Source organism: Coregonus clupeaformis, chromosome 23 (genome assembly GCF_020615455.1).
Source record: "Coregonus clupeaformis isolate EN_2021a chromosome 23, ASM2061545v1, whole genome shotgun sequence".
Classification (NCBI taxonomy): Eukaryota; Metazoa; Chordata; class Actinopteri; order Salmoniformes; family Salmonidae; genus Coregonus; species Coregonus clupeaformis.
Window position 1 is genome coordinate 28,259,403 of NC_059214.1, and position 15,699 is coordinate 28,275,101.

Sequence of the window (15,699 nt, forward strand, 5' to 3'; positions counted from 1 at the left end):
GCCCAGACCTCAATCCAATTGAGAAACTGTGGTATGACTTAAAGATTGCTGTGCACCAGCGGAACCCATCCAACTTGAAGGAGTTGGAGCAGTTTTGCCTTGAAGAATGGGCAAAAATCCCAGTGGCTAGATGTGCCAAGCTTATAGAGACATACCTCAAGAGACTTGCAGCTGTAATTGCTGCAAAAGGTGGCTCTACAAAGTATTGACTTTGGGGGGGTGACTAGTTATGCACGCTCAAGTTTTCTGTTTTTTTTGTCTTATTTCTTGTTTGTTTCACAAAAAAAAATATTTTGCATCTTCAAAGTGGTAGGCATGTTGTGTAAATCAAATGATACAAACCCCCAAAAAATCCATTTTAATTCCAGGTTGTAAGGCAAGAAAATAGGAAAAATGCCACGGGGGGTGAATACTTTCGCAAGCCACTGTACCTTGTAAATGACATAGAGCCTTTTAGTCACAGCGAAGATAAGATAGATGTTGTTCTCCGCCAGCTTCTCTCCCAATAGAGCCAGAGAGGGATAGTCCTGCAGACAGACAGAAAGATAGATATAAATGCATGGAAGAGGATGTTAGAGGCATTTCTTCAAGTTCTCATTAGTTTCGCTTCCATTTCACCCCGTCAGGAAGTTAGTGAAGGGAAGTCATTGCTCCTCTGATTCCAGTGTTGTGCTTACATTAGAGTCCCCCGACATTTCATTTCTCACCAGCAGAAAGAAGGACAAAGAAGCCTGAAGTGATTTAGACCTATTTATTTACAGCTCTGCACAAAAGTTGTGCATTGAAGAGTGAATCCTAACTTCCACTTAAGTCAAATTTACACTATAGCCAAGGCATGACTGAGTAAAATGTGTAAGCATTTAATAAGCAATCAGATTTGAGATTTTTGGCTTCAGTAAGCCTTTATTATTGTGTACATCCGAATCAATCAACGGTGAGATTAACACTTGAAATGGGCCGTGAGGTTCAACGGTTTCACTGAAAAACGGAGTGCTGTTCTGGGAAGCACCCATTCTTCCATCACACATTCAGATGAGATGAGGGGAAACATGTTTAGCCTGTTTGGGGATGAATCAAACTGAGGATCCATTGATGATGTAGTCTTGATTTGTGTTGGAGTACCTCCACTGAACTTAATGTGTTGAGACGTAACATGACTCTACCAAGCCCAGAGCACCAAATGACACACAGCAGAACAGGGGCAGCAAATAACTATAGAAAAATGTTGTGATTCCGGGAGAATACAAAAACTTGAATTTACTTAATCCATTTTCATATCATTGAGTTGGATTGGTTGAAATGCGCATTATGTTAATTATCTTTTTATTGCATTAGCTCCTCGGAAATCATATGTAAACTCAAACTGTGCATAAACATATCTCTTTGTTTATGTGATGCCCTCTCATCGTACAAAATCCAAAACCTTTTTAGAACAAAAAAAATGTGCTTCACGTGGCTTTCACCATTTCTTTATGTCCTCGCTTAAGACTGCTGAGCTCTCGCCCTAACTACTGTCTAAATTAACTCCTAAGTGAACTTCCCTGAGTTCATTAAAGTTTTACCTTCAGCATCATATGGCTGTCCGGAGATAAGCAGCAGCAATAAGACATGAAGTGAGTTCCCAATAAAGTCAGTTGGCGCTCCACTAGGAGCAGAGCAAGTCTCAGGGAACTAACATACCTCAGAGTTTACATTGCATTCCTCCTTATCTAAACCTAGACTGGCTCTGGCCATCATCAAAGAATCAGACCAGCGGTTGAAAATCTTTAGTCATTGATGTTAGCTTTACCTCAAAGCAATCCATCTGGACCAAGTCTATTCTTGAGAGCTGCTGCTTGAGTAGGGAATTTGAATATCTATTGAACAAGCCTAGCATCCTAGTTCTATATTACACTGACAATGTGGATAAAAATGACCCACGTCAAATAAGTTACAGTGCGTAGAGAAGAGTTGACTGTACTCTATAATTGTGTTTGTTTGTATGTGTTTAATAACATAGGTAATCATGTTGTAAACACCTTTTCTTTTTTTTCACCCCCTTTTTCTCCCCAATTTCGTGATATCCAATTGCGATCCAATTACCATCTTATCTCATCGCTGCAACTCCCCAAAGGCTCGGGAGAGGCGAAAGTCGAGTCATGCGTGCTCTGAAACATGACCCGCTGCTTCTTAACACCCGCTCGCTTAACCACGAAGACAGCTGCACCAATGTGTCAGAGGAAACACTGTTCAACTGACGACCAAAGTCAGCTTGCAGGCATCTGGCCCGCCACAAGGAGTCGCTAGAGCACGATGGGCCAAGGAAAGCCCCCCCGCCAAACCCTCCTCTAACCCGGACGACGCTGGGCCAATTGTGCTCCCGGTCATCGTCTCAACACAACTAAACAATAGCTGGAACGACCTAGCGAACAGACGCGAACTGGCTGAGTCGATTCAGTGGTTAGCTTTGCACTTGGCTGGCTAACAATAGCTGCTAGGGGTAAGTTATAACCTACATTTGTGTTTTGTTTTTACATACTGGTAACCAGAGTCTTTCAAGGGAATTCGGGACATGGGTGACTAGTTAACGTTAGCTTGGCTCTCTCTGTGTGTTCGTGCCATCTCCGACCACTACTTTGTATCCTTTTCTCTCTCGCTCTCCTCCAACACTACTCACTCTGCCCCTACTCAGATTGTAATGCGCCGTCGCAACCTTCGCTCTCTCTCTCCCGCTACTCTCTCCTCTTCCATCCTATCATCTCTTCCCTCTGCTCAAACCTTCTCCCTCCAATCTCCTGATTCTGCCTCCTCACCTCCCTTTCTGCATCCTTTGACTCTCTATGTCCCCTATCCTCCCGGCCGGCTCGGTCCTCCCCTCCTGCTCCGTGGCTTGACGACTCATTGCGAGCTCACAGAACAGGGCTCCGGGCAGCTGAGCAGAAATGGAGGAAAACTAGACTCCCGTCGGACCTGGCATCTTTTTACTCCCTCCTGTCTACATTTTCTTCCTCTGTTTCTGCTGCTAAACCACTTTCTACCACTCTAAATTCCAAGCATCTGCCTCTAACCCTAGGAAGCTCTTTGCCACCTTCTCCTCCCTGCTGAATCCTCCTCCCCCTCCCCCCTCTGTGGATGACTTCGTCAACCATTTTGAAAAGAAGGTTGACGACATCCGATCCTCGTTTGTTAAGTCAAATGACACCGCTGGTCCTGCTCACACTGCCCTACCCTATGCTTTGACTTCTTTCTCCCCTCTCTCTCCAGATGAAATCTTGCGACTTGTGACGGCCGGCCGCCCAACAACCTGCCCGCTTGACCCTATCCCCTCCTCTCTTCTCCAGACCATTTCCGGAGACCTTCTCCCTTACCTCACCTCACTCATCAACTCATCCTTGACTGCTGGCTATGTCCCTTCCGTCTTCAAGAGAGCGAGAGTTGCACCCCTTCTCAAAAAACCTACACTCGATCCCTCCGATGTCAACAACTACAGACCAGTATCCCTTCTTTCTTTTCTCTCCAAAACTCTTGAGCGTGCCGTCTTTAGCCAACTCTCTTGCTATCTCTCTCAGAAAGACCTTCTTGATCCAAACCAGTCAGGTTTCAAGACTGGTCATTCAACTGAGACTGCTCTTCTCTGTGTCACGGAGGCTCTCCGCACTGCTAAAGCTAACTCTCTCTCTTCCTTCTAGACCTATCTGCTGCCTTTGATACTGTGAACCATCAGATCCTCCTCTCCACCCTCTCCGAGTTGGGCATCTCCGGCGCGGCTCACTCTTGGATTGCGTCCTACCTGACAGGTCGCTCCTACCAGGTGGCGTGGCGAGAATCTGTCTCCGCACCACGTGCTCTCACCACTGGTGTCCCCCAGGGCTCAGTTCTAGGCCCTCTCCTATTCTCGCTATACACCAAGTCACTTGGCTCTGTCATATCCTCACATGGCCTCTCCTATCATTGCTACGCAGATGACACACAATTAATATTTTCCTTTCCCCCTTCTGATAACCAGGTGGCGAATCGCATCTCTGCATGTCTGGCAGACATATCAGTGTGGATGACGGATCACCACCTCAAGCTGAACCTCGGCAAGACGGAGCTGCTCTTCCTCCCGGGGAAGGACTGCCCGTTCCATGATCTCGCCATCACGGTTGACAACTCCGTTGTGTCCTCCTCCTAGAGTGCAAAGAGACTTGGCGTGACCCTGGACAACACCCTGTCGTTCTCCGCTAACATCAAGGCGGTGACCCGATCCTGTAGGTTCATGCTCTACAACATTCGCAGAGTACGACCCTGCCTTACACAGGAAGCGGCACAGGTCCTAATCCAGGCACTTGTCATCTCCCGTCTGGATTGCTGCAACTCGCTGTTGGCTGGGCTCCCTGCCTGTGCCATTAAACCCCTACAACTCATCCAGAACGCCGCAGCCCGTCTGGTGTTCAACCTTCCCAAGTTCTCTAACGTCACCCCGCTCCTCCGCACACTCCACTGGCTTCCAGTTGAAGCTCGCATCTGCTACAAGACCATGGTGCTTGCCTACGGAGCTGTGAGGGGAACGGCACCTCCATACCTTCAGGCTCTGATCAGTCCCTACACCCAAACGAGGGCATTGCGTTCATCCACCTCTGGCCTGCTGGCCCCCCTACCTCTGCGGAAGCACAGTTCCCGCTCAGCCCAGTCAAAACTGTTCGCTGCTCTGGCACCCCAATGGTGGAACAAGCTCCCTCACGATGCCAGGACAGCGGAGTCACTCACCACCTTCCGGAGACACTTGAAACCCCACCTCTTTAAGGAATACCTGGGATAGGATAAAGTAATCCTTCTACCCCCCCCTTACCCCACCCCCCCAAAAAAATAAAAAATATTGTAAAGTGGTTGTCCCACTGGCTATCATAAGGTGAATGCACCAATTTGTAAGTCGCTCTGGATCAGAGCGTCTGCTAAATGACAAAATGTAAATGTAACACTGCAATGCGGTGCCTTAGACCGCTGCGCCACTCGGGAGGCCGTACACACCTTTTCTATTCAAATACTATCCATACTGTCTATACACACCATCATATACACTACCGTTCAAAAGTTTGGTGTCACTTAGAAATGTCCTTGTTTTCAAAAGAAAAGCAATTTTGTTGTCCATTAAAATAACATCAAATTGATCAGAAATACAGTGTAGACATTGTTAATGTTGTAAATGGCTATTGTAGCTGGAAACGGCTGATTTTTAATGGAATATCTACATAGGCGTACAGAGGCCCATTATCAGCAACCATCAGTCCTGTGTTACAATGGCACGTTGTGTTTGCTAATCCAAGTTTATCATTTTAAAAGGCTAATTGATCATTAGAAAACCCTTTTGCAATTATGTTAGCACAGCTGAAAACTGTTGTGCTGATTAAAGAAGCAATAAAACGGGCCTTCTTGAGACTAGTTGAGTATCTGGAGCATCAGCAATTGTGGGTTCGATTACAGGCTCAAAATGGACAGAAACAACTAACTTTCTTCTGAAACTCGTCAGTCTATTCTTGTTCTAAGAAATGAAGGCTATTCCATGCGAAAAATTGCCAATAAACTGAAGATGTCGTACAACGCTGTGTACTACTCCCTTCACAGAACAGCACAAACTGGCTCTAACCAGAATAAAAAGAGGAGTGGGAGGCCCCGGTGCACAACTGAGCAAGAGGACAAATACATTAGTGTGTCTAGTTTGAGAAACAGACACCTCACAGGTCTTCAACTGGCAGCTTCATTAAATAGTACCTGCAAAACACCAGTCTCAACGTCAACAGTGAAGAGGCGACTCCAGGATGCTGACCTTCTAGGCAGAGTTGCAAAGAAAAAGCCATATCTCAGACTGCCCATCTTAATCTTTTCTTTTTATTGGCCAGTCTGAGATATGGCTTTTCTTTGCAGCTCTTCCTAGGTCAGCATCCCGGAGTCACCTCTTCACTGTTGACATATTTCTGATCAATTAGATGTTATTTTAATGGACAAAAAAAATTGCTTTTCTTTCGAAAACAAGGACATTTCTAAGTGACCCCAAACTTTTGAACATTGTGTACATATATATTTATATTCCGGACTCTGACATTGTTTGTTCTGATATTTTTGTGTGTGTATTGTTGTGTTCAGTATTACTGCACTGTTGAAGCTAGAAACATAATAAGCATTTCTCTGCACCCGAAATAACATCTGTAGAATATGTGTACGCGACCAATACCATTTGATGTTATAGCCTAGTTGTGTTATAACTGTCATATTATAGCTCTATAGTAATGATGTTAATGATTGTATAGCTTAATAGTAATCATGTTATGATATTGTAGCTCCAGAGTAACCATATTATAATGATGTTATAGCTCTACAGTCACCATGTTATAATGATGTTATAGCTCTATAGTAACCATGTTATAATGATGTTATAGCTCTACAGTCACCATGTTATAATGATGTTATAGCTATACAGTCACCATGTTATAATGATGTTATAGCTCTACAGTCACCATGTTATAATGATGTTATAGCTCTATAGTAACCATGTTATGTTATAGCTCTATAGTCACCATGTTATAATGATGTTATAGCTCCATAGTAACCATGTTATAATGATGTCATCTCCGTCTGGATTACTGCAACTCGCTGTTGGCAACTCGCTGTTGGCTGGGCTCCCTGCCTGTGCCATTAAACCCCTACAACTCATCCAGAATGCCGCAGCCCGTCTGGTGTTCAACCTTCCCAAGTTCTCTCACGTCACCCCGCTCCTCCGCACACTCCACTGGCTTCCAGTTGAAGCTCGCATCTGCTACAAGACCATGGTGCTTGCCTACGGAGCTGTGAGGGGAACGGCACCTCCGTACCTTCAGGCTCTGATCAGTCCCTACACCCAAACGAGGGCATTGCATTCATCCACCTCTGGCCTGCTGGCTCCCCTACCTTTGCGGAAGCATAGTTCCCGCTCAGCCCAGTCAAAACTGTTCGCTGCTCTGGCACCCCAATGGTGGAACAAGCTCCCTCACGACGCCAGGACAGCGGAGTCACTCACCACCTTCCGGAGACATTTGAAACCCCACCTCTTTAAGGAATACCTGGGATAGGATAAAGTAATCCTTCTACCCCCCCCCCCTAAAATAAAAAAATAAAATAAAATAGTAAAGTGGTTATCCCACTGGCTATAAGGTGAATGCACCTATTTGTAAGTCGCTCTGGATAAGAGCGTCTGCTAAATGACGTAAATGTAAATGTACATTTTTTTATAGCGCCATAGTAACCATGTTATAGCTCTACATTCACCATGTTATAGCGCTACATTCACCATGTTATAATGATGTTATAGCTCCATAGTAACCATGTTATAATGATGTTATAGCTCCACAGTAAACATGTTATAATGATGTTATAGCTCTATAGTAACCATGTTATAATGATGTTATAGCTCCACAGTAACCATGTTATAATGATGTTATAGCTCCATAGTAACCATGTTATAATGATGTTATAGCGCCATAGTAACCATGTTATAATGATGTTATAGCGCCATAGTAACCATGTTATAATGATGTTATAGCTCCACAGTAACCATGTTATAATGATGTTATAGCGCCATAGTAACCATGCCTCGTCTTACCATCTTGGTGGAGCCGCTGTACTCGTTCTTCTCATTCATATGGCACTCTCCATCATGGGGCTGGACCAGGCCTCCCAGTTTACCGTCCAAGGCCAGGTGAGGGACATCGTCTGTGGCAAACACCAGCAGGTGGAAGGCCTCCTTCCTCCAACCTATCCTCTCCTGCACAAGGGAAGAGATGGTCACTTCACTGAAAGTTTTAGAGACACCTAACTGAGGTCTAAATTAAAGCTAATTTACACTTGATCCGAAAATGTGGTCGTGGCTTCGTATGGAGGGTGTGATGCAATTGCGGAGCGTCCGGAGGCACTGGGAGGCCAAATCAAGCTCCGTACCGCATCGCTGTGTGCCTCTCAAATTCTATAACAATGCGGAGGGCTCCGTATAGCTCCGTATAGCTCCACATTGACATGATTGGTTGACGGTAGATGGGGGCAACTTCCTTCACAAAAGCTCTGCTCCGCTAAGCGCAAGAAGTATGAAAGCCCTGACGTCTGTGGAGGATGCATCGCAGTAAATGCTGAACGGCCGATGCAGATGTCGGATTGACCATGCAGCGCCTTTTAGTCTCCTCCAGGTTACAGTAGGCTATGTAGCTTTGTACTTTGGCACAGAGGGATCAGTCCATGAAATCAAAACAGAGAAAATACAGGCTTGATAACAAAAAAAAGAGACAGGTTCATTCTAACTGATCCTTGTTAATTATTGATTGAAATTGATGATATAACTGTTCTATAAAGCCTTTATATAAAGTGTTTGTAAATTACTTCATGTAAAAAGACCTTGGCACAACAACAAACACCTAGCTGTTAGTGCTGAGCGATTAACATAAAGGTCGGTTATTTCTGGGGTTTTAAACAACTAATTAATTGACTGACGTCGGTTCAATTATTTTAATTACATTTTGTTACGTTTTTTTCCTGTGAGCTCGATGCTCAGTTTCTGTAGAGATTAATCAGATCAAGCCCGAACTGTGCGAGGTATACTGAACAAAAATATAAAATGCAACATGTAAAGTGTTGGTCCCATGTTTCTTGAGCTGAAATAAAAGATCACAGAAATGTTCCATACGCACAAAAACCTTATTTCTCGCAAATTTTGTGCACAAATGTTTACATCCCTGTTAGTGAGCATTTCTCCTTTGTCAAGATAATCCATCCACCCGACAGGCGTGGCATATCAAGAAGCTGATTAAACAGCATGATCATTACACAGGTGCACCTTGTGCTGGGGACAATAAAAGGTCACTCTAAAATGGGCAGTTTTGTCACAATGCCACAGATGTCACATATTTTGAGGGAGCGTGCAATTGGCATGCTGACTGCAGGAATATCCACCAGAGCTGTTGCCAGAGAATATAATGTTTATTTCTCTACCATAAGCCGCCTCCAATGTCGTTTTAGAGAACGTGGCAGTACGTCCAACCGGCCTCACAAGCACAGACCACGTGTAATCACGCCAGCCCAGGACCTCCACGTCCAGCTTCTTCAACTGCGGGGTCGTCTGAGACCAGCCACCTGGACAGCTGATGAAACGGTGAGTTTGCACAGCCAAATAATTTCTGCACAAACTGTCAGAAACTGTCTCATCTGCGTGCTCATTGTTCTCACCAGGGTCTTGACCTGACTGAAGTCTGCGACATAACCGAATTCAGTGGGCAAATGCTCACCTTCGATGGCCACTGGCACACTGGAGAAGTATGCTCTTCACTGATGAATCCCAGTTTCAACTCTACCGGGGTAATGGCAGTGTGTATGGCGTCGTGTGGGCGAGGGGTTTGCTTATGTCAACGTTGTGAACAGAGTGCCCCATGGTGGCGGTGGGAGTTATGGTTTGTATGGGCAGGGATAAGCTACGGACAACAAACACAATTGCATTTTATCTATGGAAATTTGAATGCACAGAGACCCTGTTACGAGTTCCTGAGGCCCATTGTCGTGCCATTCATCCGCCGCCATCACCTCATGTTGAATTATGATAATGCATGGCTCCATGTCGCAAGGATCTGCCACAATTCCTGGAACCGGAACATTTCCCAGTTCTTCCATGGCCTGCATACTCACCAGACATGTCACCCATTGAGCATGTTTGGAATGCTCTGGATTGACGTGTACGACAGCGAGTTCCAGTTCCTGCCAATATCCAGCAACTTCGCACAACCATTGAAGAGGAGTGGGACAATATTTCACAATCAACAGTCTGATCAATTCAATGCGAAGGAGATGTGTCTTGCTGCATGAGGCAAATGGTGGTCACAACAGATGCTGACTGGTTTTCTGATCCACTCAACTACTTTTTTTATTTTTAAGGTATCTGTGACCAACAGATGCATATCTGTATTCCCAGTCATGTGAAATCCATAGATTAGGGCCTTATTTATTTAAATTGACTGATTTCCTTATATGAACTGTAACTCAATAAAATCTTTGAAATTGTTGCATGTTGTGTTTATATATTTCTTCAGTGTAGTAGGGGGTTGTAGTTTCCAACAGGCCAATATTGTACATAGTTTAGCGCAGAAAATGTGGTAATTAACTACAATGACTATAATCCATTGCGCGCCCGCTTACTTGTCCGGTCTGTGTGGAGCAGACACGGAGACCTCGTTGAGAAGTGAGAATGTGCGAGAGGGATAGAAAGCATACCTGAAAATACATTATCTAAATGATTAATAGTTGGCATTCAGCAGTCAGAAAAATTTACTTTGAAGAACTACTAAAAATAGTGATTTATTCAGAGAACATAGGCAGCAGCTGTACAGAGATGATTACTTGGAATTAAATAAAGTCATCAAATAAAACAAATATTTTATTAAAGTAAAGTAATGTGAATAAATGTATTACACAACAACTAATATATTTTATATTAAAGTAATGTGAATAAATGTTGGTTAATAAGTGATAAGCAGTAACGGGCAGTCACAACCACCATGGGACTTTTATTCATTGGTTTATTCTGTGTTTTCATAGCATTCAACCCACATAATGTATAGTGCATTTAATGTCTGAAGAAATAATCGAAACCCATGATTCTTTTTTAATAATTCAACCGAAACAGACCTCAAAAAGCACTAATCGCTCTGCACTACTAGCTGTAAAGACAGTAGTTCATGCCCCTAGAAAACACTGTCACTTCATTATTATTAAGACCAGAAAAGGAAACCCTATCACTTTCCACCAGCTTGACAACCACTGAACCACAGACAGATATAAACAAGGAGAGTAATACAGGAGTTTTATCCAGAACAAGGTCATTATCAATGGAAAGCAGAGGTAAATAGAAAAGAGTATCAGCAAAGAGAGAATTAGTCTCTTAACACAGTGCTGAGTAATGGCATGACACTAAACAAACCTGACCTTTCACCAGTGTTTAGTCATAAAAAGGCATCCATTTGTGATGCCCAGCCCAGCATATTATGTGCCGCAGTATCCAATAGAAAGAGATGTGGGTTGGCAGTTGGCATACAGGGGCCTTTTTGAATAACATGCTAGAATGCTAGATACATTCTTGTCATTCAGCTATGCCATGCTTCGAATGCGTTTTGGCTGGAGTTGTAGTTAGTTCACCATGTATGACAGTCATGCCCATTTGATGTTGACATTCCTTGAAGGGAACCCACTTATATACAGTACCAGTCAAATGTTTGGACACACCTACTCATTCAAGGGTTCTTTATTTTTACATTGTAGAATAATAGTGAAGACATCAAAACTATGAAATAATACATATGGAATCATGTAGTAACCAAAAAAGTGTTAAAACAAATCAAAATATATGATATTTGAAATTCTTGCCTTGATGACAGCTTTGCACACTCTTAGCAATCTCTCAACCAGCTTCACCTGGAATGCTTTTCCAACAGTCTTGAAGGAGTTCCCACATATGCTGAGCAGTTGTTGGCTGCTTTTCCTTCACTCTGCGGTCCGACTCATCCCAAACCATCTCAATTGGGTTAAGGTCGGGGGATTGTGGAGGCCAGGTCATCTGATGCAGCACTCCATCACTCTCCTTCTTGGTAAAATAGCCCTTACACAGCAGAATGCTGTGGTAGCCATGCTGGTTAAGTGTGCCCTGAATTCTAAATAAATCACAGACAGTGTCACCAGCAAAGCACCCCCACACCATAACACCTCCTCCTCCATGCTTTACGGTGGGAAATACATATGCGGAGATCATCCGTTCACACACACACAGCGTCTCACAAAGACACGCTGGAACCGGTCTAATGTCCATTGCTCGTGTTTCTTGGCCCAAGCAGGTCTCTTCTTCTTATTGGTGTCCTTTAGTAGTGGTTTCTTTGCAGCAATTCGACCATGAAGGCCTGATTCACACAGTCCCCTTTGAACAGTTGATGTTGAGATGTGTCTGTTACTTGAACTGTGTGAAGCATTTATTTGGGCTGCAATTTCTGAGGCTGGTAACTCTAATTAACTTATCCTCTGCAGCAGAGGTAACTCTGGTCTTCCATTCCTGTGGCGGTCCTCATGAGAGCCAGTTTCATCATAGCGCTTGATGGTTTTTGCAACTGCACTTGAAGAAACTTTCAAAGTTCTTGAAATGTTCCGTATTGACTGACATTCATGTCTTAAAGTAATGATGGACTGTCGTTTCTCTTTGCTTATTTGAGCTGTTCTTGCCATAATATGGACATGGTCTTTTACCAAATAGGGCTATCTTCTGTATACCACCCCTAACTTCTCACAACACAACTGATTGGCTCAAACGCATTAAGAAGGAAAGAAATTCCACAAATTAACTTTCAAGAAAGGCACACCTGTTAATTTAAATGCATTCCAAGGTGACTACCTCATAAAGCTGGTTGAGAGAATGCCAAGAGTGTGCAAAGCTATCAAGGCAAAGGGTGGCTATTTGAAGAATCTCAAATATAACATATCTTTTGATTAGTTTAACACCTTTGGTTACTATATATTCCATATGTGTTATTTCATAGTTTTGATGTCTTCACTATTATTCTACAATGTAAAAAATTGTAAAAAATAAAGAAAAACCCTTGAATGAGTAGGTGTATATATTTTTTACAGAGAAACACAGGTTTAGCTGAATATTCTACAATGGTCAGCAATGCAAATGATTCATTAGTCATATAAATATTCTGACAATGTAACTGAATGAAACAAACATACAGTGAGGGAAAAAAGTATTTGATCCCCTGCTGATTTTGTACGTTTGCCCACTGACAAAGACATGATCAGTCTATAATTTTAATGGTAGGTTTATTTGAACAGTGAGAGACAGAATAACAACAAAAAAATCCAGAACAATGCATGTCAAAAATGTTATAAATTGATTTGCATTTTAATGAGGGAAATAAGTATTTGACCCCTCTGCAAAACATGACTTAGTACTTGGTGGCAAAACCCATGTTGGCAATCACAGAGGTCAGACGTTTCTTGTAGTTGGCCACCAGGTTTGCACACATCTCAGGAGGGATTTTGTCCCACTCCTCCAAGTCATTAAGGTTTCGAGGCTGATGTTTGGCAACTCGAACCTTCAGCTCCCTCCACAGATTTTCTATGGGATTAAGGTCTGGAGACTGCCTAGGCCACTCCAGGACCTTAATGTGCTTCTTCTTGAGCCACTCCTTTGTTGCCTTGGCCGTGTGTTTTGGGTCATTGTCATGCTGGAATACCCACGCACGACCCATTTTCAATGCCCTGGCTGAGGGAAGGAGGTTCTCACCAAAGATTTGACGGTACATGGCCCCGTCCATCGTCCCTTTGATGCGGTGAAGTTGTCCTGTCCCCTTAGCAGAAAAACACACCCAAAGCATAATGTTTCCACCTCCATGTTTGACAGTGGGGATGGTGTTCTTGGGGTCATAGGCAGCATTCCTCCTCCTCCAAACACGGCGAGTTGAGTTGATGCCAAAGAGCTCAATTTTGGTCTCATCTGACCACAACACTTTCACCCAGTTCTCCTCTGAATCATTCAGATGTTCATTGGCAAACTTCAGACGGGCCTGTATTTGTGCTTTCTTGAGCAGGGGGACCTTGCGGGCGCTGCAGAATTTCAGTCCTTCATGTTACCAATTGTTTTCTTGGTGACTATGGTACCAGCTGCCTTGAGATCATTGACAAGATCCTCCCGTGTAGTTCTGGGCTGATTCCTCACCGTTCTCATGATCATTGCAACTCCACGAGGTGAGATCTTGCATGGAGCCCCAGGCCGAGGGAGATTGACAGTTATTTTGTGTTTCTTCCATTTACGAATAATCGCACCAACTGTTGTCACCTTCTCACCAAGCTGCTTGGCGATGGTCTTGTAGCCCATTCCAGCCTTGTGTAGGTCTACAATCTTGTCCCTGACATCCTTGGAGAGCTCTTTGGTCTTGGCCATGGTGGAGAGTTTGGAATCTGATTGATTGATTGCTTCTGTGGACAGGTGTCTTTTATACAGGTAAACTGAGATTAGGAGTACTCCCTTTAAGAGTGTGCTCCTAATCATCTCAGCTCGTTAACTGTATAAAAAGACACCTGGGAGCCAGAAATCTTTCTGATTGAGAAGGGGTCAAATACTTATTTCCCTCATTAAAATGCAAATCAATTTATAACATTTTTGACGTGCGTTTTTCTGGATTTTTTTGTTGTTATTCTGTCTCTCACTGTTCAAATAAACCTACCATTCAAATTATAGACTGATCATTTCTTGTCAGTGGGCAAACTTACAAAATCAGCAGGGGTTTAAATACTTTTCTCCCCTCACTGTATTAAGAAAGTATTGGAGCAACCGCAAAACATCTGAATGCCCGATCCAAGTTTCTGTTACACCAAATTACATGGTAGAGTTGGGAGGGAAGGGAGGGAGGGAGTCATTATTTTCCAGTAAAAACAATTAACTCCCGCTCAGCCAACAGCCCAACACTGGGATATGACTGGGCCTGTTTCTCTGTTAGTGAGTGGTCCCCTTGTTGAACCAGCTGCACCAGACTAGACTTCCTGTTCAACCCCCAGGTGCTTCGAATTAACAGACTCAATAAACCCTAAATAAAGACTCAATTGTGACTTGTGTTCATTAAGCACAAAATGGGTGATAAACTGAACAGAACAGGGAGGGACTACCTAGACTCATTCAATAATAAATGCTCATTTTCATATTCCATTGTGTGTGCTAATGAACATGACCAGGTCCTAAATCCACCATGTCTATCTGACTGACAGCTCACAGGAAGAAACCTAAAGGGACTTCACTGACAGAAAACCTGGTCCTGATTGGTTAGGGTTAGGTCAGGGTTAGGATTAAGGTTTAAGATTAAGGTTAGGGTCAGGGTTATAGGTTGGCATGCCAGTCAGTCACGTCCCATTAATCACACCCCGGCCTCAGCTCACCTTACAGACGGCAGCCTGCAGGATGGCGTCGAAGCCTCCCTCTGGAGCGTCCCTGTTGCGAGAGACCATCTGTTTCTGCACCTCCTCGTTGAAGCGATCCACCTTGTCAGTCAGGGAGAGGAGGTGGCGAAACCCGAAGGAGGGGACACAGTTGGGGAACAGCTTGTATCTAGAGGAGAGGATGATATTTATGTAACAGACCTGGGTTAAAATAGTATTGGTTTTCTGCGTTCAATTGAGCTTGTCTGGCACAGTGGAACCAATGAAATAGTGCAAACCCTGCCCATTTGGCACATCCACGCAGGCTATCATCCAGGCAAACTATTTCAAATACTGTTTCAAACTAGGTCTGTTGGCTACATTTAACATGCTATGTAAGTAATGCAGTTTCCTCAAGAGGAAGACCTCAGTGACATTCTAACACACCCTTCATCCTGGAGGAAACACATATCCTTTGGGGCATTTGATTGTTTTGGCAAGGGGGAGAGGGCAGAGGCGTGTTAAGAACGAGAGGCCCAGACAGCATGATCTGTCCTCTGCCCGTTTAACATTTTCCTGCAGTACTGGCTCTTGGACTGACACACACAGGACCCAGGGCATAACCTAGTTGGGCAGTGACGCGTGATGATGGCACTAAGTTAGTGCAGCGTAATCTCACCTCCGGGGCAAATGTGGTGTGTGATGTGTGGGCGGCTGCTTTCAACCTCTATGTTCTATTCTGTTCCCTTACAGCCTGCCATCATCATCATCATCATCATC

General features: G+C 43.9%; 1 protein-coding gene across 2 annotated transcripts in view; it reads right to left on the reverse strand.

Annotated features, from left to right (window-relative positions):
* LOC121537031 (integrin beta-5) overlaps window positions 1–15,699 on the reverse strand; it is a 68,241-nt gene that overhangs the window by 45,621 nt on the left and 6,921 nt on the right. For both annotated transcript variants that reach the window (XM_041844766.2, XM_041844765.2), the window contains 3 exons: window positions 14,941–15,109; window positions 7,595–7,756; window positions 432–527 (listed from right to left, as the gene is read on the reverse strand). In XM_041844766.2, the coding sequence (XP_041700700.2) occupies window positions 432–527; window positions 7,595–7,756; window positions 14,941–15,109 (427 nt within the window). The remainder of the gene's footprint in view (window positions 1–431; window positions 528–7,594; window positions 7,757–14,940; window positions 15,110–15,699) is intronic.